Source organism: Syzygium oleosum, unplaced genomic scaffold (genome assembly GCF_021117445.2).
Source record: "Syzygium oleosum isolate NSW1041296 unplaced genomic scaffold, Sole_v2.1 Sole_v2.37, whole genome shotgun sequence".
Classification (NCBI taxonomy): Eukaryota; Viridiplantae; Streptophyta; class Magnoliopsida; order Myrtales; family Myrtaceae; genus Syzygium; species Syzygium oleosum.
This window is the reverse complement of record NW_026607521.1, coordinates 1,169,563-1,194,780: the sequence shown is the minus strand read 5'-3', so window position 1 is coordinate 1,194,780 and position 25,218 is coordinate 1,169,563. Positions and strand designations below refer to the sequence as shown.

Here is a 25,218-nt window from a genome sequence, read left to right as displayed (position 1 = left end):
TGTACTTTTTTTTCTTTTCGTGATTTTTTCTTTCGTATTTGCAATCTCATTTTTACCCAACATAACAAAAGAAAAAAATTACGAAAAGAAAAAAAGTACACATTTATAAATAATCTAAGAAATCTCAATACTTTTTTCCACTGGTTGGAACTTCTCATCCTTTCAAATTAGGAATGAAGTGATAACAATCTCGTATTTGCACATATTCCTGATTATTCTTATTCTAAGAAATAAATAATCTAATAAGTCTTAATATTTATAAATAATAGCAACTCTGAGAAGTGGAAACATTGGTTAGGAATTTGGTTTAGTGAGAAGGTTACAATGGTTAATGGATGGGATTTTCTGCGAGTGGCAATCCAGTAAACCAATGGTCGATAAGTCACCACCTGGACATGAGGAGAAAGGCTAATAATGGCTTGCCACGTGTTATGAGGACACATTCTAATGGCGAGTTGACACATGCCATTATCGTGATAAGTTTTAAGACCTGATCATATTTTTTAAAAGTTTTAAGACTCGATTGTATTATCGTGGTAAGTTTTAGGGTTTATGGTGCACTTATCTCAAACTAGAAGATTTAAGAATGATATTTTAGAAAAATGTTAATATGTTTGGGTACAATTTTATAAATTTAAGAATGATATTTATGATTTCAAGTGTTAATTAAGGATTTATTAAGTTAGATTAATTAAAGGTAACCAAATCGGTTCAAAATAATTAGTTTTGAAACTTTAGGGGCAAAATTGCAATTTCCCAAAACTTATGGACGAATTTACAAAATCTGGAAATTCTGGGGACTAATTGCAGAATCAGATCACAAACCTTAGAATGATTGTTACTGAATTCACTACAAAATTGGACTTAATTGTACAGCTATTGTATAACCCGCGCTCGTGATCGATGCGCCAAATGAATTGTCGATAAAAGATAAACCGAGTCTTTCTCAACGAGTCCTTTGGGCCATCTCGAGCAAGTACCTCTAAACCCGCGTCTCAAGAGCATGCCTCCGAGGCGTAGGTCGCGACAGGCACTAATAAAAACGTTAGCGTAAACGTAAACAAGCTTCCGTGCTTAAAATCTCTAGTTTCGTAGGAATTGAGAAAACGCTCCCGCATCTCAATTGGTTTCTAGTCAACCCCAAATGGCTAGTGACGACTCCTAAAAATCCACAGGCTTAGAAAGAACTTACAAGGAAAATCCAACATCGAGTGAGATACGGGCTTGGGAGAGCTCGTGCCTAATGGAGGGCTATACCCCTAAACCTAAGTCTCTTACCCCTTCGGACGGAAAAGGTTTGCGTTTGGAAACACTTTGGGGGAAAGTCTTTGGGAAAATGCAAATGACTTTAAGTTAAATGAGTTTTTCAAAATGCAAATTGTGTTTGGTAAGTTGTAACTTAAAAGTCCCTTGCAAAGTAACTTTGGGTAAAATAATGCTTGGAAAAATTATACTTACAAAGTAAATTTTTCATTTTTTATTAAAGGAAAGTTGAAACCCTTCGCCGGCCGACGAAGGATGGGCGGCCGCCGGCGACCTAGATCTGGCGCCGGCGGCCGTCAGCGACCCCAGGCGGCCCTCGTCGGCGGTCGCCGGGGGTTGCCCGAGGCCGTTCGGCTTCAGACGACGGTCGCGTGGCGTCAGATCTGGGTCACTGATGGCCTCACCTGAGTTTCTCGACCCTCGTCGGGGGTCGCTTGACCCCAGGCGGCCCTCATCGGTGGTCGCCGGAGGCTGCCTGAGGTCGTTCGGCCTCAGACGACCGCCGCGCGACGCCAAATCTAGGTCGCCGGCGGCCCTTGAGGGTGGTCTAAGTCGCGCGACCTTAAGTGGCCCTCGCTTGGGTCGCGTGGCCCCTTGCGGCGGTCATGCGAGCCCAAGCGACGGTGGCCGGGTTGCGCGACCACGCCGGCCGCCCTCCGTCCGGTTGCCGTCGCTTCACAGCCACGCCGCTGAGGTCTCAGCGAAGAAGAAGATGAACAGTATAGACGAGATCAAAATCGGAAAATCTAAAAAAAGATAAGAGTAGTTTCGGGAGAAATTTTTTTCACTTATTCCTAGGACTTGTATGCTGAGGAAGCTGAAAGCCCAGGGCAATCTAGGACCCCTTGGGCTTTCAGCCTTCCGAAGGCTCTCTTTTCCTCAAGGTGGGTTGTAAAATTTTTATCAACACCCAATACTTGGCTCAATGAGCTTTGGACGCCCAAAGGCCCTTGGGAAAGCCATTCCCAAACGCAGCCAATTTGCCATAAAAGCTCCCCCTTCCAGCACAGCTCTTTCAAAGAACGCTCAGCTTTCTCAACTCTGTTCCAATTCGCTCGCGCCTCCTGAGCCCAACTGAACTTCTTGTGATGACTGCACTTGCGAGTCGGCGTCGTCATCACCATCACCACCGCCATTCATCCCAATGCATCATCACCGTCATGTGCTCAGAGCCTCCAAGAAGCCACCGTCTTTGCGGCCACACCAGTTGGCGAACACCCTCCTCGTCGCCTCCGTCGCCAAGACCCTCTCCCAGTCCGGGACCCGCAACCTCGACCCGGACGCCGTCCCGGTCACCGACTCCCTCCTCCGCCAGATCCTCTCCCACAGGTCCCTCCACCCATCAAGAAAGCTCGAGTTCTTCACATGGTCTCGCTCTCTCACGCATTTTGGCAAACACGCGGCGAGAGTGTACTCCCACCTGTTCTGGGTCATGTGCCGAGCTGACCAGCTCGAGGAGGTCCCTCCCCTGCTCCGCCTGATGAAGGAGGACGGCGTCGTCGCTGATTCTTGGACGTTCAAGCTCCTCCTCGAGGCGTTCATCCGGTCGGGCAAGTTTGACGCTGCGCTCGAGATTCTTGATCACATGGAAGAGCTCGGCACGAGGCTGAATTCCCATATGTATACTTCGGTGCTTGCCGCACTCGTTAGGAAGGGACAAGTGGGTCTGGCCTTGTCGATTTTCTATAAGCTCTTGGACGGTTCAAGTGGGGCGGTTTCCCTGCCGAGCGCGGTCGCGTGCAATGAGCTGCTCGTCGCGCTTAGGAAGGCGGATATGAGAGCCGAGTTCAGGGAGGTGTTTGACAAATTGAAAGGGAAGGATGGGTTTCAGTTGGATGCTTGGGGTTATAACATTTGTATTCACGCATTCGGGTGTTGGGGCGATTTGCCCGCTTCTCTGCGCCTTTTCGAGGAGATGAAGGCGAAGAGTTCGGGTTTGGGATCATTTGGGCCCGACTTGTGCACCTACAATAGCTTGATCCAGGCGCTCTGCTTGGCCGGCAAGGTCAGAGAGGCACTGGTCGTGTGGGAGGAAATGAAAGGGTCTGGCCATGACCCCGATGCCTTTACATATCGAATTCTCGTTCAAGGCTGCTCGAAATCATACCTCATTGATGATGCCGCCAGAATTTTCGATGAAATGCAGTACAATGGATTTCGACCGAATGTGATTGCTTACAATTCTCTCCTGGATGGACTTCTTAAGGCGAAGAGAGTGAATGAGGCATGCCAACTTTTCGATAAGATGGTTCAGGATGGAATAAGGGCAACATGCTGGACATACAACATCCTCATCGATGGACTATTCAAGAATGGAAGGGCAGAGGGTGCATATACACTCTTCTGCGACTTGAAGAAAAAGGGTCAGTTTGTGGATGGCGTTACTTATAGCATTGTTGCGGTGCAGCTCTGTAAGGAAGGTCAACTCGAGGAAGCTCTTACACTGGTACAAGAAATGGAAGTCAGAGGCTTTGTCGTGGACCTGGTCACGATAACGTCCCTCCTGATTGGATTTCACAAGCAGGGTTGGTGCGACGGGACGGAGATGCTCATGAAGCACATTAGGGACGGACATCTGGTCCCGAGTGTGCTCAAGTGGCAAGCTGACATGGAGGCTGCGATGAAGCATCATAAGAGCAAAAGAAAGGATTACATGCCAATGTTCCCATCTAGAGGCTGCTTCCATGAGATTATGAGTTTGGTGGGTTCTCCTCCTGACTTGCAGACTTCGCCTGAGGAGGGTTCAGAAGAGACCAGGATGGGAGATGAGGAGGCTTCATCTACAGATTCTGATGAGTGGTCATCGTCCCCATACATGGATCGGTTGGCTAGTCAAGTAAAGTCCGGTGATTATTCTCCTCAGCTGTTTTCGCTTTCGAAAGGGCTGCGTGTTCAAGACCGAGGGATGGGCACATTAGATATCCACATGGTCAATACCTACTTATCGATCTTTCTAGCAAAGGGAAAGTTGAGCTTGGCCTGCAAGTTGTTTGAGATGTTCAGCGACCTGGGCATCGACCCAACAAGCTACACGTACAACTCCATGATGAGCTCCTTCGTCAAGAAAGGCTATTTCGAGGAGGCATGGGGCGTCCTCAACGAGATGGGCGAGAGGGTCTGCCCCACAGACATTGCAACGTACAACATGATCATTCGGGGGCTTGGCAAGATGGGGAAAGCGGACCTAGCAAGTGCGGTCCTTGACAAGCTAATGAAGCATGGGGGTTACTTAGATGTAGTGATGTACAACACGCTGATTAACGCCTTGGGGAAAGCTGGAAGGATCGACGAAGCGTGCAAGCTTTTTGAGCAGATGAGGACGAGTGGGATTTGCCCTGACGCCGTGACGTTTAACACCCTCATTGAAGTGCACAGCAAGGCGGGGCGTCTGAAGGACGCATATAAGTTCTTGAAAATGATGCTCGATGCCGGGGTCTCCCCTAACCATGTGACCGACACTACTTTGGATTTTCTCGGGAGGGAGATCGAAAAACTAAGGTATCAGAAGGCTTCAATGGTGCACGTGGATACGGATGATTCTGGTTAATGCAGGAACTTTGTCAGGGGTGTTGGTTCGCAAAAATTGAGTTGTCTTCCTGATCTTTGCTTATGAAAATGGAAAGATCACCTAATGTTTCAGGCGTGTTGACATTGTTTGAATTAGACTACGATATAAGATGCCTGAGGTATGCTGTACTTCTTGTGTGATTGTGATGATTGTCCAAAGGATGATTCTTTGATGTAATCTCTTTCTTTTCCTGGATCACAATTGATCTGGGTAGTCGTATATTTGAAACTACTAAAGTTGGATTTTGTAAAGAGTCTACGTTTCGCAGTCTGTATACCCTTTTAGGGTCCATGCCTAAAAGGATTATTGTAAGTAAACTTTCTCCAAGACGTTGATAATTTTATTACTCTGATGATAATATTGGAAGTAGCTTCTCAGTCGTTACATAGGAGATTATACCTTTCACAATATTACGTTGTGCTTTCTATGTATCAAGTGAACATCTTTCAATTAAAGTAATGAACTACTAGCTAGTATCAACAGATTGATCGATAGAACTTGAGAGCGAGAATTATGCATCGATGGAGATAAAAAAAGATAAAAAAGAAGTCAAGTTGCGATATCTGCGGGTTTAAAAGAAAAGGTAAAAAGTAATAAAACACAATTGGTTCAACAGCCTAGCCCTGTTGGATAGTACAAGGAGTAAAATGTCTAGTTCTGAGTAAACTAAATTGAATAACAATGCAAATTTCTTCAACAGCAGCCTCCTCTAGTTCTGAGCTTCAGCCTCTTTGGTCTCAATCAATCTGACGAAATTGCGAACAATCGTCTTGCCTTCATCGGTTATGATGCTTTCTGGATGAAATTGGACACCCTGAAATTCACATGTCAGCACGATATCGTTTTCGCAGTTGTAGTAAAGAGTAACTAGCATCATTAGGCGTATTAACATATTAATAATGGGATAACATGAGACAGCACAACTAAACGAAAAGAGAAATGTCCAAAAATTACATGACACGGACGAATAATATCAAACCCTCGCCGCACACAGACTAGACATCAGATGTAGTCACAACTATCCGGAAAGCAAATTGTTTAATCTTTGATGAGATGTTGTGGTCAAAAAACCAAAATCTCTGTTTACATTATCCACGAATTGAGTGCAGAGACGTACTTATGAAGCCTCAGTGCAATGAACATGAATGGGCGCTATCTATAAGCACAAGACTCACCCTACAAATATCAAAGTGTGCGTGTAGATTGTAAAGTAGGACGTCTCCCGTCAAGTGCGCACATGTGCAGAAAAAGGATAAATCATTCACAAACTTATGCCAAAAATCCACCCATACTGACAAGATTGCACTACTTATTAACCGTTTATCCCACATCGCGGTTGTTACTGTGAAGGTGGGGCCAAGGGAGCATGAACCAACCGAACATCATCTAACTTCTGGAAAAAATCGGAAACCTTTTTAATGAAAGAGAGATGAGTAGAGACCTGTAGATGCTTGTAAGTTTTGTGACGAGCAGCCATAATCAGTCCATCTTCGGTCCATGCGGTGACCTCCAGAAATTCGCCAGGAAAACTCTCCTTATCGATTACAAGGCTGTGGTACCTACCAGCAGTGAAAGGGCTGCAAAAGATAATGGGAATGAGTACAGGTTTCCGGAATTTTTGCTATAAGCCAATACGAGGATCTGTCATTGCTATCGAGAAGTTCAGAGCAACTTTCCGTCAACAAGAGCTGAACGCTTCAAGCACGATAGAGCAGGTCGGTACACAAAAGGAAGCTGTTTTACACACGATACATGAATAATGCACTGTGCTTTATGTCAAGAAACTGGTAATAAAATGAAGATTTATGTATAATATCAGTTTGGAACACTAATAAGAAAGTGATTCTGCTACAAAAGGACATCAAAGCACTGATTCTAGCAACACAGAGTTGCATTTGACCAACAAATATCCATCTCAGAGCTTGACAAAAGAATAGGTCCCAGCTATACTTGTAGAATAAAAATGCTAGAAAAGGAACACAGACATACTTTGATAATCCAGAAAATAAGCCATCTTCTCCCTTCTCGTCATAATATACAAGAGAACTTTTTCCATGCACCACACCATAAGGAGAACGCACAATCTTCCCTGATGCACCACATGCTACAGTGTAAATGCTTCATATCGACAATGAATATAACAAAAAGTTCAGATGCCACCTAGAACCTTTTTCTCAATCAAAAGAAAGTAGAGGACAGTACAATAGTGTCAAACACCAAATTCTGTGCAGAGTAAGCATAGATCAGCACTATTTGTTTAATTTTACTTGAGATTTGACATGAGCCAGGTAAATCAAGATCCTGCACACATAATAGTTTGTGCCACTAAAACTTGCTTTTAGAGGCTCTGAAATGTGCTTTACCGCACAAAATCAGAATTTCTTGGTATCATGAAATAAGCAATTAAAAGAAAGATCCAATAGATATGCCGTTAGCACATGCTTTTGTTAAAAGAGACGCACCTCCAAAGGCCTCCCCAATGCATTGTAGACCCATGCATACTCCAAAAAGCGGAACCACAGGCCCTAGTTCGAGAACAGTCTGCAAAGAAATTCCAGAATCCTGGGGTGTGCCTACAAAATAATGCCAGGCATAGGTACGATATTCCTTTTGATTTCCCTTCAAGAAATAGCCAGCATTTCGATCAAATGGAATCATATCATAGAAGCTCTAACCTGGTCCTGGGGATATAAGCACTCCTCTCGGCTTTTTGCTACAACACGTGGAAGCTATCAGTTAAAAGAGTGATCCTTTCAAGTGAGGCACACTAATCGAGGTGGCCCATTTCAAGTAACGAATGATCGGAAAGGTCTGTTGTGCCATAAAAAGTGGAACGCTATTATATCTTAACGAAAAAAGAAAGAAAAGGAAATTTCTTACCTTTTCAATTCCTCTACAGTCAATTCGTCATTCCGGTAAACCTCAAACTTACATCCCAGCTCTCCCAAATACTGAAAAATGACGATAGAAGGTCATAAGGATTGTTGTACATTACATCACAAATATGCACCTGCACGGCTCATAGACTGTGTAATTGCATGAATGACCTCCTAAACAGAGCCAAGTGCTTGCGTGCAGACAGACTCGATGCATGCGTGCTAGAGAGAGAGAGAGAGAGATGAGGTTGATGCTTGTGTTCAATAGCAAGTCATTGTTAGGACTCATAGAGTGCTTTTTTGGCTGAGGATTGACCTCATATTGCATCAAAATACCTTACAAATGGAAAAGCTTGCAGATTTATACATTAACATGTTAAACATTTCAGTGAAGCATCCTTTTTTATCCAGTAAAAAGTGATGCCAGGATTGACAGTGCAAAAGGCGGTTGTGCGTTTCAGGAAAGTCTTAGAGAATGGACCACCATATGCATATACTATACTAGCATCAGTTCAATACTGACAAGATAAACATTTATACAGATTCCATGTAGCAACCGCAATAAACTCCAGGTTTTGCCATTTTGGGTGTCTTCAACTAAACCATATAATAAATGAATTAGACCATCCAGTATCCACAATGTCACCCAAGAGTGACAGAAGTTGTCAAGAGTCAAGACTCAATATCAAACTACAGAGGAAAAAAGCATACTTGTAAGATTGAGTCCCAGCGAAGGCAAATCCCTTGGGGCCCACCCTCAGTGGCCTCTTCTTTTGATAATTACCCGATTGGGATGGCAGAGGAGGCATATTCACAATTTGATGAGAGAAATCGGGTGCTATCAAAAGGCCTGGAAACCCTACCTCACACAAGAACACACGTGCACACACATGCATCCAGTTTCACCACCTAGGCTCCTTCAAATGAAGCTACACCCCAATCTCAAAATGAAAAAGAAAAATAAAAAACCTTCCTACAAAATGTTAGATGTGAATAGGAAACATGGCAAATGACATCAAATAAGGCAACCAAATATTGTTTATCGTTTTATCTGTTCAAGCAAAACCAGAGAAAAATAAAATCACCTGGCAAAGGTTGTAAGTGAAACTGTCATAATTGTCAATGACAATGATTGGTTCATCACCCTTTCTAATGGACACTGGAGACCTGGAATTCAACTTAGAATTAGACAAAGATCTGGCCTTTGTGACAAATGTTCTTTTATTTTGTGCCACAAAACTGAGTTCTGCAAATGAAAAGGAAAACTTAGCTTCGTTTATAAAATAACAGAGAAAAACAGAGGATGAAAGATTGTGCTCAAAGATTACATACTTGACGTACGGGCGATCATAAAGAGGCGATTTAAGCGAGGATCTTGCAGGGTTTTATGAGAGAAGGAAGGTTTTGGGTACTTGAGAGAGCAGTGAGGTATCCCAGCAGCAGCCATCTTGATGGAAATGGAGTTCGGTGGTGAAGGTATTATGTGTGCGCCGCGCAGTAGAGAAAGCCTGTATAGTTCTAATTGAGATAGGGAAGCAAACGCTATTGACACTTCAAATCACTCCCTTTTTATTAACCATACAAGGAAAAACCTTAAAGGACATATGTCATATCTGATTTTGTGCTAATATGGCTCTTTCTTTTATCGTACTGCCTTATATGGTTCTTCATTGCTCCCTTTTCTCTAAACGTACAAGGAAAAGCCTTTAAGGACAAATGTCTTCTCTGATTTTGTGCTAATATGGTTCTTTCTTTTATCACACTGCCTTATATGGTTCTTCATTTTAAAGGCAAATAACACAAAACAAGACAGCATTGTTCTCATCCAACATTCACTCCACATTATCTTTATTCTAATTAAATTCAAAAGTGGAATAAGATTACACCAGGATATGAGAAGTAAATCCATCTTGACTAAGCCAGATATCCAGGATACAAGAGGCACACTGACACCAAATAGATCATCCTATAAACTAAATAAATAAAACAAACCAACCATACTAAGAAGTAAAGTGAAACCAATAAGCCTCATTTTACAACTAGAGTCACGAGCAAAGATAACCCAATGTGAAAAAACAAAAATGACAACTTGAATAATATTATCTAAACTGTTTTTCCTTCACTTGTTGCTCCATACCATGCAAAACTGAGCTAGTGTCCAGAACATAGCCTCTTCTTCTCATCTATCGATCTAATTTCGTGAGCAAGCCAAACATCAGGTTTCATTGATGAGTTATCTCCCCACGTACAATAGTTGGTTTTCTTTTACAATGCTAATGCAACCATATAGAAGCGTCTTTCTTACTTCCATTAATGACATCAACTTTCTCATTTATGCTAGATTTATACCATTGACATAGCGAACATGAGCATAAATATTGGAGAGAAGTGCGTAAACTGAAAAATCTTCTACTTATAGGCTATAGGCTATAGTCGTATGGCAATTCCAATTGCCATTTTTTTTTTTTGGTCATACCAATTGCCATTTTGGTTAGCCTTATTGTTCGCAAGCACTAAGAAAAGTTATCCATGTAGGTCCATCATGTTGAAATGGCATCTGATCGACGAGGTTCTCAGCCTCGTCAAGATGTTCCGAAGGACTCAAAAGATCCAATAAGCAAGTATATTGAGTAATACCATAGCCCTTGCTCATAGAATTGAGAAAAATGATGACCTCTCTTCTCTGATCCGAAATGGCCACACAAAGTACATGCATAGCACTAACCATCTTAACAAAGAATTGCTAACGCTTCCTCAGCTTTCCCATGCTGATCAGCGCCAACCATGACTGAAGTTCAAGATGTCTCTTCTCTGCATTTCTTCCCATTGAACATATTCTTTGCACCAAGAATTCCGCCACACTCGGCATACATACCGATAAATACATTGCTTATGAACAGGGGTGATTCATACCCAAGAACTACAACAAGAACATGTACCCGCTTTCCAAGTTCCGAGACGTCCACATCAGCACAAGAACCGACAATGCAAGAACCGAATGAAATGCATTAACCTTATCCCCAGTTCGAACCAACCCGGAAATCAATGCCACCATAGAGACGGCCAAGGAGCAGGGCCGGGCCCACGTCCACATTCCCCCATCCCGGGGAAGAAAGCTTCCACGGATCCAACCCACAGCGCGCCCCTGCGCGGCCCCCCACAGGCATTAGGCACTTCACACAACAAAGACCTCCCCTTTATCATAACATGGTATGCGAATCCTTCGGCTCGAATAATCCCCACGAATGCATAACTAAATTCTTTTATGCCCGCAGTAAAGAAAATTAAAGCAGCAAATCCAGCTTCCAGACAAATCAAGCAACCGACCCACGAAAGATTCACAGAGCATATCACACACACACACACACACACACACACACACATAGAGAGAGAGAGAGAGAGAGAGAGAGGGGACCTGAGATGGTGGAACGAGCGGGAGCGCGACTGCGATGATGGGTTGCTGAGGAGCGGTCGCCGGCGGCGGCGCCGAGGCGGGATGGTGGCCGAGGAACGGTCGTGTGTGGCTGCTGATGGGAGTTACGGCTACGGGTTGGCTTTCTCATTGAAGGTGATGGCTGCAGCTCTGGAGTCGATCGATGAGGTCATGATTTTAATTGACAATTAACCGTGATTAGCGAGTAATCCACCTTGATTAGTGGGATCACTATTATACAGGTCCAATTATTATTTTTTAAATAAATTTGTAAAAAGAAAATAACTCGACTGACTGAATTATATTGGCTGAGTGTCTCGAGTTTTGTAAATGAAAAAAGTTGATGGAAATGAAATTTCATGTGAATACCCCAAAATTATTACTTTGGCAAACTTACTAAACTTGATTTGCAACTAGAAAACAATGCATAAGCAAGACTACACTTTATGATTTATTAATTAGTTTTCTCAACTTATACTGACTTTTTTTTTTCGTAAAGTTGAAATTACCTAATTAACTAATATAGTCGTCCCGTGCTTCACATGAATTTTCATACATAATTCTTTTTTTTTCTTTTCGAACAATTTATTTTATTACACTTGCTTCTCTACTCTTGCACATTCAACTTCCATGAAAAAGGGCTGTGGTAACGCTTGGAAGCATATCATTTGAAAGTGACGATGCTGACCAAATTGGAAAAGACATATATCACTTGGAAATAATATAATATCGTTTGGAGAATAATCGAACATCGTGGGCTCATTTTGTAATATACATAAATTCTCTTTACGCTTACCAAACATCTCCTATGTCATATTTTGTGAAAAGTTTAATATGCAAGGAACAGGAACTATATCTATTTAATTCGACTCAATTGTTCTTCCATTTCTTTTTGAGTAAATATTATCATTTAAGTAAATTTTAATTATATTATCGGCAATGTGTTATATTGGATGGAATGGAAGTAAATTTAGTCTATTTTACTCTCATTATCATTCTATTATATATACGAGTAGAATTTCTCTACAAGTACATCACATCATGTATCGTGAATAGTAGAGTTAAATTTACGTGAAATTATGAATATTAATACTTTCTCGTTCGTCCATAGTTAATTATACAACTTACTACATCGGATACTACTAAATAAATGCAATGTCTATATGGCTATAACATCTCATTCTAGGTTAGTTTTACTATTCGTAGTCAGGAGATTTTATTTTTAAACTTTCTCTTTCTCTTGAAAAAACTCTTAAATTTTCATTTGAATACAAAAAATTTGACTCCATTTAACAAAATTCAATGCACTTAAGATATATTTGTTTCGCAGAAAATAAATCATTAGAAAATAGGGTTAATACCATGAATAACCCAAAATTGATACACATGTGACAATTTTACCCTGAATTATTTTTTTGATCACAAAAAATCCCAAATTGGTACACTCGTGATAATTTTACCCCGAAATAATTTTTTGACCATAAAAAACCCTAAATTTGTACACCCATGATAAATTTACCCTCCGTTAATTTCGTTAAATTTTACTGTCAAATTATTAAGTTTGATGACACGTGGTAGTTGACGGGTGTACCAGTTTGTGGTTTTTGATTGGCAAAACATTAGTTCGAGTAAAATTGTCGGATACTAAGTGTGGGTTTTAGTGGTAAAAATTATCAAATCGTATATCGTGTGGGGTTTTTAGTGGTCAAAAAATTAGTTCAAAATAAAATTATCATAGGTATACCAGTTTGGGGTTTTTCGTGGCATTAACCCAAAATATTATCCTAAAAAATAAATGTTTGTGTCATTTATAATTTTTTTTTATCATTTGCGAAAATGTTTAAGCTTATTTTTGTGCAAAATATTTATTTTTACTATAATATGTTAGATGAGATTAAATTAAGATGCACGCGACCGAGTCGCACTCAGAAAGGCTCGAGTTGGGGACGAGAGCGAGAGAGGAGCAAAATCGCTGCCGAAGACGCGGCGGCGGCGGCGGCGGAGGAGACGAAGCTAGGGTTTTTCTTCCCCGGGAGAATTCGCCATGGTACCGCCGCTTCCCTTCCCTTTCCCCTCGGGGATTTCGCCGCCCTTGCCGCGTCGCGAGTCGCGAAGTGCGATCGGCGATTTCGTTACGTCTGTTGCATGCGATGCTCCGATTCGCGTGTTTGATGGGGGCGTGTAGCGGTCCGTCTGCGGATCGCTTCGCCGCGATGTTCTGCTCGCGGGCAACCGATCTGTCTGGGAGTCGTTGTCGATCGAGTCGAAGTTGCGCGCGCTTGTTATCGCTGTAGTTTGTGCCATCGCGGGGATTTCTTCTCCGGCAGTAGTAAATTGGATCAGATTTGAGTCGTTGTCGATTGAGGTTTCGAGGATTTTGGAGTGGTTGACTGGTGGTGCAGCAGCTGGCATTGAGTGCCTTCTGTGTCCCGATCAATGCGTGTCTTTCAGTAAAACTATAGGCGTGCTTTGTGTGTGCTGGGTGTTGTGTTGTCCGAGTTAGCGGCGCTGCTGATGTTTTGTGATGTGATGCTCCTTTTGGCTTCTTTGGTTGTCTAATTTCATGTCTGCCTTCTGTTGTAGGTTCTTCTGCAGCCGGACCCGTTTTTGAATGAGCTTACTAGCATGTACGAGAGAAGTACAGAACAGGGCTCTGTTTGGGTTACTCTCAAACGATGTATGATTGGCTGTTTTTTTTTTTTGGATGATTCCACATTCTTGTTTTGTTAATTATTCTTGCAATGATGCAACGTAGCGTGGAATTTGACCGCGACAATTGTATTGCTTTAGCTTCCTTGAAGTCTAAGGTTCAAAGGAATAAGTTGAAAACTGCTGGTGACCCGATTGAGTACAGATGCCTCATACGTGCAACTGATGGCAAAAAGACTATCTCTACCTCGGTATGTTCTCTCTCTCTCTCTCTCTCTCTCTCTCTCTCTCTCATAGAGATATGGGGATGTGTGTGTGTGTGTTCACATGTCCATGTGATTTGGTGCTATAATTGTTTCCTTGCTGCAATCTGTAATTTCAGCCAAATTGAATCTCTAGCATTTCTCTGGGTCAGAAAAGATAGACTGCACGGTGCATGGAATGTGCATGACATATATCTGTACAGATATACATAGACAAACACACATCTGCGCGTGCTTCGTTTTGACCACCTGGTTGAGAACTTCTTAATAACTAACTCACATTGGATTGGAGGACTTTTCTAGGCATGTAATGTGGTTTCAAGCCTTTGTCCTGAGATAAAAACTGTTTGTTCCTCTCAGCGTGACAACTCAGAAGGAGTAACTGTTTAGTTTGTTCTATCATGTGTACTTCTTTTCAGATCACCAAATCTGGTTAGCAAGTTCCTATAAAATGTTAGGAATACCCTGAATTTGAGAGAAATAGCACATGTGACAGCAAAACTATTTCAAGATTTCAATGCGTTGTGGTAATAGAAAATCTTTAGGCTAATACAATTAATCCTCTTGCAAAATTATGTCATGAAGATTTGCATATTTTAGATAAAATTGGAGCAAAATTCTGTCCGAAGATCATATTATAAACACAATAAAGAGTATTGAGAGCAGGAAATGCTTTATGGTTTACAATGATCTCTCAGAGTAGTACTCTCAATTTCCATTCGTCAACTCTTTTTTTGGGGGTTCGAAAACCGATATCTCTTGAGTTCCATGCGATTCTGGATGACATTTTTGGGTCTATAATAGTTCGAGTTGCATTATCTTTTCTATTTCTGGTGAAGAGTTGATGACTTATTTTGCGATTATTCTTGCTATTGTAATGTATAAATAGGTAGGAGCTAAAGATCATCAGCGCTTTCAAGCTTCTTATGCCACGATTCTCAAGGCACACATGACTGCTCTAAAGAAGAGGGAGAGGAAGGACAAGAAAAAAGCTGCTGAAGGAGCGGGGTCGAAGAAGGCACGCCAAGGGTCGTGAGAGCCCATTTTTCATCAAGGCACGTGTGACTTCTCCCTAGAAAAAGGGAGAGGAAGGACATGACAAGATGCAGAAGTATAGGGGGGGTTGAAGAAGATACCACAAGGGTCGTGAAAGGCAATTTTTCATCAAGTTTTGTCAATATGAGTACATTATCCATTGATATTGAAATGCTTGAAGTCTCTGGGGTTTTTTCAATCGGGGGGCCTCTGATTCAGCTAGAGTTTCTGTGAACATCTCATCTTCCGAGTGACGGCTTACGTCATTTTGATGCATCTTTCTTCGAGTCAGAAGATTGTACATTACGCACTTCGATTGCTTCATTGACGTTTTACAATGAGCTTCTTCTCTTGGAAGTAGGCTTTCTTGGTCGTTTCTTTTTGGCGCTGCAATAATTGTTGCCCAGGCCCTTTGTCTCATGAGCGCGCGCCTGTGGCTATACAGTTCGGTTTTGAGCCCCAATCTCACTTCCCAACACCTAGAATGCCCGTCGCCTTGTTTACTCTTGTAAATTATACTCTTTTCTTCTCTTTCCCATTTTATTCGCGTGCTTCTGGAAGTCGAACAATCAGATGGCCTCATTTATCGCTTTAGACGCTTACAACAAGATTTATGGAAATTTAGTGACTTGCAGTCTATTTCAATTTTTTCGTATTTCTAGATGGTCGAGCTTCAGCCAGCATAGAATCAGTAATAATTATCGTTGGTTGGATATTACATGTGAAAACTTGAGGCGAAGGAAATAGAAAGAAATATACAACTATTCCGTGAAAAAAAATTAGAACTCCCAACATTATGGATCAGTTGTTTCATCTTCTTCCCTATTATTCCACATATTCATCCTTTGAAAAACAGATACTTCTTGCTATTTAGCCTTAAAAGCTAGCCTGCAGCAGCACTCAGAGAGGGAGAGAGATTTAGTTACCATGCATTAGTGTGTACCATCTGTGTACATACCAAAATTGAAACTAGTAATTTCCTGTTCAAGTTTTGGCATTTCACCAATATTCTTTATCCTGTACAAAATTACATTGCGAGAAAGCATGTCGTACAATGGTTGCAAAAGAATTTCTGAAGTATCAACGAGGAATGTTAAAATTCCTTAGCTTTTTGTCTTAGTTCGTTCAGCTCCCTCTCTATGTCCGAATCTTGAAGAGACCTACTTGTGCTGGCAGGAACTGTTCTGCCTGGTGGGAGCTCTCCTTTCTGATGCAGAAGGGGAAAACACAACATTTAAAGACGTCCGTATTGAAGATAGAAAGTTCATGAGATATTCGAAAGATGAATCGCCAATCTTCCATTCTTTCCCCACTTCCTTGGCAAAGAGAAACAGGTAGAAAGGGGAGAACTTCTTTCATCGGTCCTTAAACATGAAACTATTAGTTTCTGGAAGTATCCAAAGTAGTCCTAAACATAAAATAGCGCAATATCTCTCACAATTACAGTATTCCTGAATTTCAGGCCTTGAAATGATACTAAATCAGGCCTCTACAAGTTCGATATATTCACCTTTTAAAGCATGAATTGGTTATGCTATTTCATCATCTAAACTTCCAATAGTTTTATCATAAGATAGTGCCCCCGATCACTTGAGCTATTGAGCTGCTGTATGTGCCATCATGGTGATCGTGTTTAGTTCCTCATCTTAAAAGAAAGCCGGTTGAATAATCAAGAGCCATACTGACGGGGAGTTACAAAATATAGTCTTTCGACAAAACACCAAGCATATTGAAAGGGAGCTTCTATGTTATTTCATAAAACTTCTAAAGCTTCAGTCTAGACAACCAACAGTCCGACATTTTTTCTTCTTTACTCCCTTTTTCTTTTCTCCCAGGTCCTCACAATATCAGTATTTTATTTCCCATAGCCCAGCAAGTTTGTTATGCGTGTTAAGTGTTAACCAGATCATTAAAGCATGGTCTCTTTATTCCTCCAGTGGGTAAATAAGTGAAAAAGACATTTACTGCAACTCTCTCCCACTTCAACATCATAGAGAAATAACAAACCAAACCAATACTATCTTCTTAGGGGGCAGAAGACTTACCTTTGAGCTACCAGAGAGTTCTTTCTTCAAGTTCTCAAGATCATCATCAACTGATGAGCCCTCTAGCAATGCAAACTGCCAAGAAGAAAAATACTGAGTAAGAAACTGGAAGCAATATCATTTGTTATAAGCATCGTCAGTCTTGTTAAAGTATCCCCGTATCGCTTATTCATGTGGTTTATATAGGTCTTATCACATGCGGTCTATTTGTTATAAGCATCGTCAGTCTTGTTAAAGTATCCCCGTATCGCTTATTCATGTGGTTTATATAGGTCTTATCACATGCGGTCTATTTTCTGTTAACGGCTTAAGCTTTTAAAATGAACTTTCTAACATGGCTTAGAGCCACATTTTAGTTGTTCATACCCCATATAGTATGTTTTGTTTGGTGTATGGTTCTTGTTTTGTCTTATCCTTGTTCTTCAATCCCATGTTTTGTTATTCATTCTCTTTGCGTAACGTGTTACAGTATCCAACATCACTTGGCTATGAGGTTTATCACGGCCTTCTATATGTGTAGTCTCCCTCCACCGAATGCTTGAACTTTTAGGTTGGACTTTCTTACAAGTCTAATCACAAATGGTTGACATGTTGTCAAATGATGCTGTTGGATCAGATGTGCTACTTGTGCCACCATTTCAATAGTGAATCCGAATTGTTTAGACCCAAATAAATGCATTGCAGTTGTAACATGTACATGGTTGACCTCAAAGAAGCTGAAGCTGCTGTGTTCGAATGGAAAAGCCCCAAGGCCATGGGTTCTTCGATTTTCTCAAGGAATTTGAGAAATCAGTAAAATGCTATAACCAGACCAAATGCAAAAGCAAATTAAATATTAAGAAGGTTTAATGAGGAAGGGAAATCTAAAACACCCAAAAAGGACTCCTTGTATCAATTGGCAAGAAGTGAAAATAAACTTCAGACTTTCAGCTAAAGGTTACAGTTCGAACTTTTGGCACAACATACCAAAGTTTACAGGAAGCTTCACCAATTTTTAGTCAGTTTCACTAAAATTCTCCGTTTATCATAATGTTAACAAGATCTGTTCTCAAGGATAATTGCTTCACTCTAGTAGTTCCTGAGGAGCAATGCAAAGATAACTAACTGGGGGGAAAAAGCGGAACCATTTTACTAATGAGGAGGATTAAATGTAAAAATATACCTAAGGAATCGAGATGCAAGGATAAATCAGTTACCTTTCCTTCAAGATCATCCGATGTCAATTGGCCAAGAGCCTCTGCTTGAGATTCCATTGCCATTACTATCAAATGAACAAACAGAAAGTTTGAGATGCTAGCTTCATCTGACAACTTCACATGCGACACTATCTTAACGCAGAAATATGAGCTATTCTACTTTATTACCCTACTAGACACATGGCATTTCAACAGGCGGCAAAACATAATTTCAGAAAATTTTAGAAACATTGTCACAAAATATCATCTCTAGTTATCATCGAATATCTATTTTTATGTTCTTCACTTAAAGTATATTACCTCATGAGTGAATCCATCACTTGCAAAACCTCACCGCCTCCAGTTTCTTCTACCTTCAACTTATATGCTTAATTTCAAATTAAATCTTCTGTAAATAGCAGAAATTGGCCATATAACTTTCATCAAAGTTTTGATTCAAAGGTCTGAGAGAGTTGGATTAAATCGCAACTAGTTAAGTAGTATAGCAATTTTTTGCCTTGCAATAACTATATTAATTACATGACATCAAATGTACTTTAGCATGTACCCAATGAAAAATAGCCCCAACAATGAAATTTGGAGGAGCAGAAATTCAAAACTCCTTGTATTTTGACAGCGGGAAACGAAATTAGAAAATGAAAAAAAGCGAAACCTTAAAACAAGGTGGCAGTCCAATTGTTTTAGTTTGAACCACTTAAGCGCAATGTAGGTTCTACTTTTACATGCACAACTTCAGTCTGCATGTTCTATCTTTACCAATTATAACTAATGTTCCCATACCATTTAGAATACATTGATAGCCTTATGTGAAGATTGCTGTCACAGGCAGACTAATACATAATACAACATAGATAATTAAGTGGGACTCGTTAACCAATTTAGCTTCAGTGTAGGGAAAAGATGAAACCTAAACAAAATACAATCCACTTTCACTTTCTTCCCAATTAAAAAGAAAAGAGAATTTGCTATGGTTTTGTTCGGCTTGATTCTATTTTATACTGATAGCTTCCTTTCCCTTTTTTTTTCTTTTCAGACGCCTCTAGGCCATGGCATTCTTCTTCAAAGGATGAACGAACATGTACAAAGTAACTGATCACTCAGGAAATGTAGAGCACTAGTAGGAAGAAAAGTAGCTTAATTCAAATCCTTATATCTTTTCTCATAAATCAATTAATCAGTGAAAACTGTACAGGAAAAATAGAAAGTAATGATTTTGAGTTTGTCATACTGTTTAATTATTCATTTTAAATTCAGACAAGATGAAAAATTTATATCTATATATGTCCAGAACTCTGACGGAAGTGAAGAACTGTCAAGGTCTGACACAAAAAGAATATATGCAGACTGCCCTTCAAGCAAGCAAACAATAAATTCCAATCAGTAGAAATTTTACCTTTCTCTTCCATCTTTTCAAATGCTGAAAGGGCATTACTTGTGTTAACATTTCCTAACATTTCACTAACTTTGGTTGCAGTCCTAAGAGATAAAAACAAGAAAAAAGATGAGCATCTCATATGAGTGACAGAGCAAAGCAGGAAGGGAGATAGCCATGGGAAATGATGGCAGAGACAAACTTCGCAGACTGAGCACGGGCTTTCAGAGTATCCTTTTTGGACTTTGCCTCCTGTATTTTGCTCTCCAAAAGCTACACAAAAATGGATTTCATGGAATGCAACTGTGACAAAATCAGTATCTCTATATGAATATACTCCTTGAGGAAATAATATAAAAAGCAAAAAAGTACGGCCAACTTTCTCTTTAAATATCCAGAGGCCTATACATAACAATAGCTTAAGTAATTTTAAACAATCATTTTAACCTACTCATTTGCTAGCATATATTAATTTAAGGGTACAAAAAGCTGACATTTATCTAGAATCACCCATGCTATGAGTGCATACAGCTATTACGGAGTTGATATACAACTAGCTGGTGGCTAAAGTGCAGTACAAATAACTACAAGCACATCTTTTTCATTACTCTTTTGAAAAACTGCTTGTGCTACCTATGAAAGAAAGCAATGATTGATCACAAGTAACACTGAACGGAGAAATCGAGTTTATTTCATTACATATTGCACTGCTTTTGATAAAAGGGCTCTAAATGACCTTGTTCTCCAATTTTTTTCTTTTCAAACCCACCTCCTTTTGAACTGTTGTTTCAAAGTTAGAATAGAGATACAATTTTGTCAAAGGAGTCTTCCCATCCCAATGATTACCAGAGGTCATTTCTCACCTAAGACAATTGGTGACTGAGTTACAAGTATACTGCCGAAATCTGCCTTCACTGCTCATTTAGGGTTAAGTAACCTTGACAAGATGAGAACTTGACATACCCTGGTATTTGAGACCAAATTATCAACCACAGTCTTCTGTTGATCATACTGTGCTTTTAAAGCACTGGCATTGTCCTGAAAAAGAAAATATTGTGTTGAAAAAGAAATTCGGCACCATCTATCATATTACTAATACGTCGAAGAAAAGTACCGTTTCTAGATCTAGCCATAAGTAAATAAATATCATCTCAAGTTGCATCATATGACTATTCAGGACCAAAAAATAAAAATAAGAGGGACTATGCATGTTTTCAATGAAAACTAATGATGGCAATAAATATGAAATTATTGAGACTAAAAGAAAAAGGATGTATCCATACACATCTCATGGTAATGAATTCAGTTATAAAAGTAAAAGGTAAGATTGCAATAAGGTAAATGTTTGACCATGTTGAGAAACCTAACCGTTGAACTCTATCAATATCTGTAGCTATCAAACAAAATTAACAAGAAATATTTGAAGAAAAATTAGACTGGTTTGAATGAATTGTGATGTGTACATAGGACAGACCTTTTACGTAATAGACAGAAAATTAGAACTTCACCTAATATGTAGCAAAAGAAGGACTTCATGAGAGTCAAATCTGAAGCACTTTAGAAGAAAATAAAAAAGAATTAATTATGTGCATTCATTGTTCTTTTCTTGCTCTTTTCTTACTGAAAAGCACTCTGTTCCCCAAGGATTCAAAACCTTCCAGATCATGGACGCTTGTTGCAAACTATGCGTAAAGATGTATAACCCAGTTATTGTATAAGTGCAGACTCAAAGATCACAGGATAAAGCAGTCGAGCTATATTTTCTTTTGTCAGACATACTTCCTGAACCCAAATTATAAGATCACTCAGTATAAGAATTTGAAAGGAAACAACAAAGTACTATCATTTTCATCTCCCTCTAAGAAGCAATCTCCAGGGGAAATCATCCAATTTCAACTATTTTTCCAGGAACTTTAGCTTACTACACTGAATTAAACTAAAAAGAAATAGCAGACAAAATATTATTATTGACTGTCACTTGTGAGACAATGATATATACGTGCATTTAGTTTGAACTTTTAACGCAGCACCTTCAAAACATACTAAGCTGTCAGTCTCTTAACTTTCCAAAAGTGACCGTGATAGTTTGTAGAGAATGTAATGTCTTATATTTCCTTGCTTTAACATTGTTAGCTGACGTGACCATAATTTCTGTTATTTTGACGTTAGATTTGCCATACTGGCATCCATGTGGCTTACATGTGGCTTCCCATCATCTCTCTCTCTCTCATTATTTTGGTGCAAAAAGAAAGGAAAAAAAGATTTGCTAACTTGGGAAAACAACATGGTAGTCCACATCATTATTTTAGCCCAATAAATGCTGACGTGACAATCCACATTGGAAAAGTGCACATGGTGGTACACTTAATGGAAGGACTGCATTGTGCAGATTTTTGAAAGTTCAGGGATTATATTGAAATAAACAAAGTATAGGGAACACATTGAATATTCAAGAAAAGTTCAAGGACCACCCATGTCATTACCCCTAGATTCCAGGAAAATGAATATCTTGCCCGCAATCTCATCACAAGCAGAAGAAAATTTAAATAGAGCACGATAAGAGAACACCGGTTTTAGTTAAGTAATAGTCCACAACTCCAAAGAAGAATCTTATGAAAAAACCTTCGCAAAATAAAGCACAACTTACAGCATAAGATTTTCTCCTTTTAAGAGCCTCACGTGCAAGATCTTCCTCTCCTTTCTGAAGAGCCAGTTGAGCCTTGCGATACCTAAGACAGAATTAGGATCGCGAAAAAATAATATCACGAGAACTAGCGGGAAACTAGTCTAATCCCATATACCACTCTTCTGAGGCCTGCTCTGCAGCTTTATATTTGTTCTCCAACCGCTTTTGAGATGCAATTACCTTTAAGGAACACATGGGATCTATTTAGAACAAAAACGAAGAAATAAGAGACAAACTATGGTTAATAAACTAGGAAACTTTATAACAAAGATCATTTTGAAGCTTCTAGGAGTAGGAATTTTCAAACTATACTACTCTTCATCAGGCTCGAATCACTTGTTGCTCACCTTTCCACATTTAAGAAAACAGAGACTTATTTACTGAAGAAGCAAAGTGAATAAGGGGAAGTGAAAAAAGACAGGACGGAAAGAGAAAGAAAACATGCAGCAAGAATTGGAAAGCTTACTTGAGCTGTTGCTTGCCTCATTTTTATCAGGTCATCATTCATTTCAAGCACTGTCTGTTCTAAAATCTTCTCTGGATCTTCAAAAGTACTTATGACTGCATTGGCATAAGACTGCAGTTGGGAAAAAGTGAATCAGGTTATATACTGTAATTGAAAGTAAAACAAGGTACTCTGATGTGCATATGTGAACAGATCCATGAACTCAACCTTGACCACTCGAGCAAACCGATCAAAAAGATTCATACGAGAACCAAGAGCACCACCACCTCTTCTTTGACAATCTGATCCTTTGCAACGAGCAATTCTGAGTTTTGTAACTCTTAAAGCCCCGGCTGCATGAAAATTTTTGTCGTGTAACTGTTCAATCATAAAGATATAGGGTGGAATTGCACTAGGGATAAGTTTTAGGACTTTTGGTGCCCTCATCCCATTTCTAATAGGTATTGGAAACGAACAATTACACTTTCATCCTTACCAAAAAAAACAATTACACTTTCAACACTGGTACAGGCATAGTAAAGGTACAATGTCTAGACTTTTAGTTTTAACCACACGAGATTTGGATGATGTCAAACAGAGGGTCGTGCATTGACAAACTGTAAGGGAGAACATCTAACAGCATGCTACAGACCACTTAAACTTGGCCAAACACATTGCCTCATGGTAAGAACCTCTTCCATGGATCTTTGCAAGGAACTGCATACCCTTTTTCATTTGAGGTCTAGCAGTTGTATCATTTACCGCAGACATGGAAGCATAAGGTACATAAACTGTCTCTCACATCTATCTCTACACACATAAAGCCATCTTAGATATCTTCCAATGTCTCTGGGATTGCTCAACTTCTACCTAAATTTTCTCGCCGATGATAAAGGAGATAGTTCACTTATTGCCTCAGGGGTGTTCTCACAGTGCTATCAAAGGCTCTTTTTTTTCCATCCCTTTTCTTTCTTTTCCAAAAATCTACGAGGAATTCATACTGTTGTTAAGTAGTACACCAAGGGAACCAATCTCTGCCTCTAACTTACTCATCACCGCACTAACCAAGGTCCGGTTGAATTGGACAGAAGATAATGCCGCCGGAAACATTTCCTCTCATCAGTAACATCATTGCGCTCAAATACAATTCTAATACGCACCACACTTCGATTCCTTTTTTTCTTTCTCCCTCAATCGCCTCCCACACTACGAACCAGGAAACTCCAATTACAATGCAATCACTTCAAGCCCATCGCCCGTTCCTCCGCATTCGCCCGCAACCTTCCAAACCCATACTCCGACACGCAATCGACTTCACAGGGAACAGCAACTTCACTGCAATCGGCACTTCAACTCGGAGAAAAGAAAACCCGGGTAAAAAGATTCAGCGAGAGAAGACGCACCTCCGCCGTTGAAAAAGGAGGTCGCCAGGGGCTTCTTGGCGACGCAGAGGAGGCCATCGCCGGAGCTCGAGGAAGCGGGCAGCGTCGGCGGAGCCAAACCGGCGAAAGTTTGGAGCTTCGCGGCCATCGAGTTCGTTCGTTCGTGCTCGGACTCGAGCTCTCCGAAGTTCAAATGCTGCAGGAGAAGAAGAGCATGTGGAAGAAAGGAGGAGGACGACTCAGGTGGGACAAATGCCGCTCTCTTTCGAGATAATATTTAATTTTTTCTTTAGTCTCAGATAAAATTTGCAATTTCCGGAAAAGGAAACAATGGCGCCACTCACAAATTATGCAAAACAAAAAAAAGAAGAAGCAAAAGCCACGAAAAAACCCTAAATTATACTCAACACATTTATCCTAAACTTCTTTCTAAGACACAAAAAATTTCAAATTTAAACTTATATGACATATTTACCCTCCGTCAAAATCCCATCAACGAGGACCGTTAAACATAGCAAATGTTGTTGACATTGAAATAAAAACGACATTATTTTGACTGAAAAATTATCTAACGGAATATCGATAGATGGTAAAATATGTCACATGAGTACACATTTGGAGTTAGGATAAATGTGTCATTATGGGTATAGTTTGAGATTTTTAATATCACAAAAAATAATTCAAGATAAATGTGTCACAATGCATATAATGTGCGGTTTTTTTTTTTGTGTGTCTTTTTCCACTATTTATTTTTGTTATTCTCCGATAAAATTTGCATTTTTCGAAAAACGAAAACACGAAAGACCCGCCGATTTGGCCGAATCAAAAAAAACCGGTTCAATTTTGGAAAGGTTGGTCCTAGGACGAAATGCATATCAATAGAACGTTTATTTTTTTTTTTTGGGTAAATACTTAAGGTTTAGTTCACGCTATACTTATTTTTAGAATTTAATATCTCCGATAAAATTTGCATTTTTTACGGAAATTAGGAAAAAAAATGGCACC

At 40.0% G+C, this 25,218-nt stretch overlaps 4 protein-coding genes and 1 long non-coding RNA gene across 7 annotated transcripts; 3 read left to right on the top strand and 2 right to left on the bottom strand.

Moving 5' to 3' along the window:
• Positions 1 to 2,249: 2,249 nt before the first annotated feature.
• On the top strand, positions 2,250 to 5,189 carry LOC115689742 (pentatricopeptide repeat-containing protein At4g01570). The gene has a single exon (XM_030615897.2). It carries the CDS (start codon positions 2,408 to 2,410, stop codon positions 4,808 to 4,810), a length of 2,403 nt encoding a protein of 800 aa, XP_030471757.1. The 5' UTR covers positions 2,250 to 2,407; the 3' UTR covers positions 4,811 to 5,189.
• Positions 5,190 to 5,401: 212 nt separating this feature from the next.
• LOC115689743 (anthranilate synthase beta subunit 2, chloroplastic-like) lies at positions 5,402 to 11,307 on the bottom strand. 2 transcript variants are annotated; one of them, XM_056305395.1, is made up of 8 exons: positions 11,123 to 11,307; positions 8,793 to 8,953; positions 7,712 to 7,782; positions 7,507 to 7,544; positions 7,294 to 7,404; positions 6,821 to 6,920; positions 6,273 to 6,408; positions 5,402 to 5,645 (listed from the first exon to the last, which is right to left on the bottom strand). In XM_056305395.1, exons 1-8 carry the CDS (start codon positions 11,268 to 11,270, stop codon positions 5,541 to 5,543), a joined length of 870 nt encoding a protein of 289 aa, XP_056161370.1. In that variant the 5' UTR covers positions 11,271 to 11,307; the 3' UTR covers positions 5,402 to 5,540. The 2 variants fall into 2 exon arrangements, with proteins under 2 accessions (XP_056161370.1, XP_056161371.1); XM_056305396.1 differs by lacking the exon at positions 11,123 to 11,307 and adding an exon at positions 9,040 to 9,174.
• Positions 11,308 to 13,044: 1,737 nt separating this feature from the next.
• LOC115689770 (signal recognition particle 14 kDa protein) lies at positions 13,045 to 15,286 on the top strand. The gene is made up of 4 exons (XM_030615924.2): positions 13,045 to 13,187; positions 13,724 to 13,817; positions 13,931 to 14,040; positions 14,942 to 15,286. The coding sequence occupies exons 1-4, from the start codon at positions 13,185 to 13,187 to the stop codon at positions 15,086 to 15,088; spliced, it is 354 nt and encodes a 117-aa protein (XP_030471784.1). The 5' UTR covers positions 13,045 to 13,184; the 3' UTR covers positions 15,089 to 15,286.
• Positions 15,287 to 15,994: 708 nt separating this feature from the next.
• On the bottom strand, positions 15,995 to 24,482 carry LOC115689764 (membrane-associated 30 kDa protein, chloroplastic-like). Of its 2 annotated transcripts, none has more exons than XM_030615918.2 (11): positions 24,235 to 24,480; positions 23,060 to 23,184; positions 22,853 to 22,963; positions 22,502 to 22,566; positions 22,348 to 22,429; positions 20,664 to 20,738; positions 19,903 to 19,973; positions 19,722 to 19,804; positions 18,329 to 18,393; positions 17,133 to 17,207; positions 15,995 to 16,294 (listed from the first exon to the last, which is right to left on the bottom strand). In XM_030615918.2, the coding sequence occupies exons 1-11, from the start codon at positions 24,359 to 24,361 to the stop codon at positions 16,181 to 16,183; spliced, it is 993 nt and encodes a 330-aa protein (XP_030471778.2). In that variant the 5' UTR covers positions 24,362 to 24,480; the 3' UTR covers positions 15,995 to 16,180. The 2 variants fall into 2 exon arrangements, with proteins under 2 accessions (XP_030471778.2, XP_056161459.1); XM_056305484.1 differs by lacking the exon at positions 15,995 to 16,294 and adding an exon at positions 16,318 to 16,576 and having other exon boundaries at positions 24,235 to 24,482.
• LOC130135759 (uncharacterized) lies at positions 16,306 to 21,309 on the top strand. Its single transcript, XR_008814999.1, has 3 exons — positions 16,306 to 16,421; positions 19,617 to 19,708; positions 19,803 to 21,309. It is a non-coding gene; the product is annotated as an uncharacterized LOC130135759 (long non-coding RNA).
• Positions 24,483 to 25,218: the final 736 nt, after the last annotated feature.

Excerpts from the sequence above, each read along its gene's own strand:
- LOC115689742 (XM_030615897.2), top strand. The coding sequence starts at position 2,408 with ATGCATCATCACCGTCATGTGCTCAGAGCCTCCAAGAAGCCACCGTCT.
- LOC115689743 (XM_056305395.1), bottom strand. The coding sequence starts at position 11,270 with ATGAGAAAGCCAACCCGTAGCCGTAACTCCCATCAGCAGCCACACACG. Across the intron at positions 6,921-7,293 it reads CATTGGGGAGGCCTTTGGAG|GGAAGATTGTGCGTTCTCCT; the intron begins GTGCGTCTCTTT and ends GTGGTGCATCAG. Across the intron at positions 6,409-6,820 it reads TTATTTTCTGGATTATCAAA|CCCTTTCACTGCTGGTAGGT; the intron begins GTATGTCTGTGT and ends TATCTTTTGCAG.
- LOC115689770 (XM_030615924.2), top strand. Across the intron at positions 13,818-13,930 it reads TTGGGTTACTCTCAAACGAT|CTTCCTTGAAGTCTAAGGTT; the intron begins GTATGATTGGCT and ends GTATTGCTTTAG. Across the intron at positions 14,041-14,941 it reads AAAAGACTATCTCTACCTCG|GTAGGAGCTAAAGATCATCA; the intron begins GTATGTTCTCTC and ends ATGTATAAATAG.
- LOC115689764 (XM_030615918.2), bottom strand. The coding sequence starts at position 24,361 with ATGGCCGCGAAGCTCCAAACTTTCGCCGGTTTGGCTCCGCCGACGCTG. Across the intron at positions 22,430-22,501 it reads GAGCAGGCCTCAGAAGAGTG|GTATCGCAAGGCTCAACTGG; the intron begins GTATATGGGATT and ends ATTCTGTCTTAG. Across the intron at positions 20,739-22,347 it reads AAAGGAGAAAATCTTATGCT|GACAATGCCAGTGCTTTAAA; the intron begins GTAAGTTGTGCT and ends TTTCTTTTTCAG.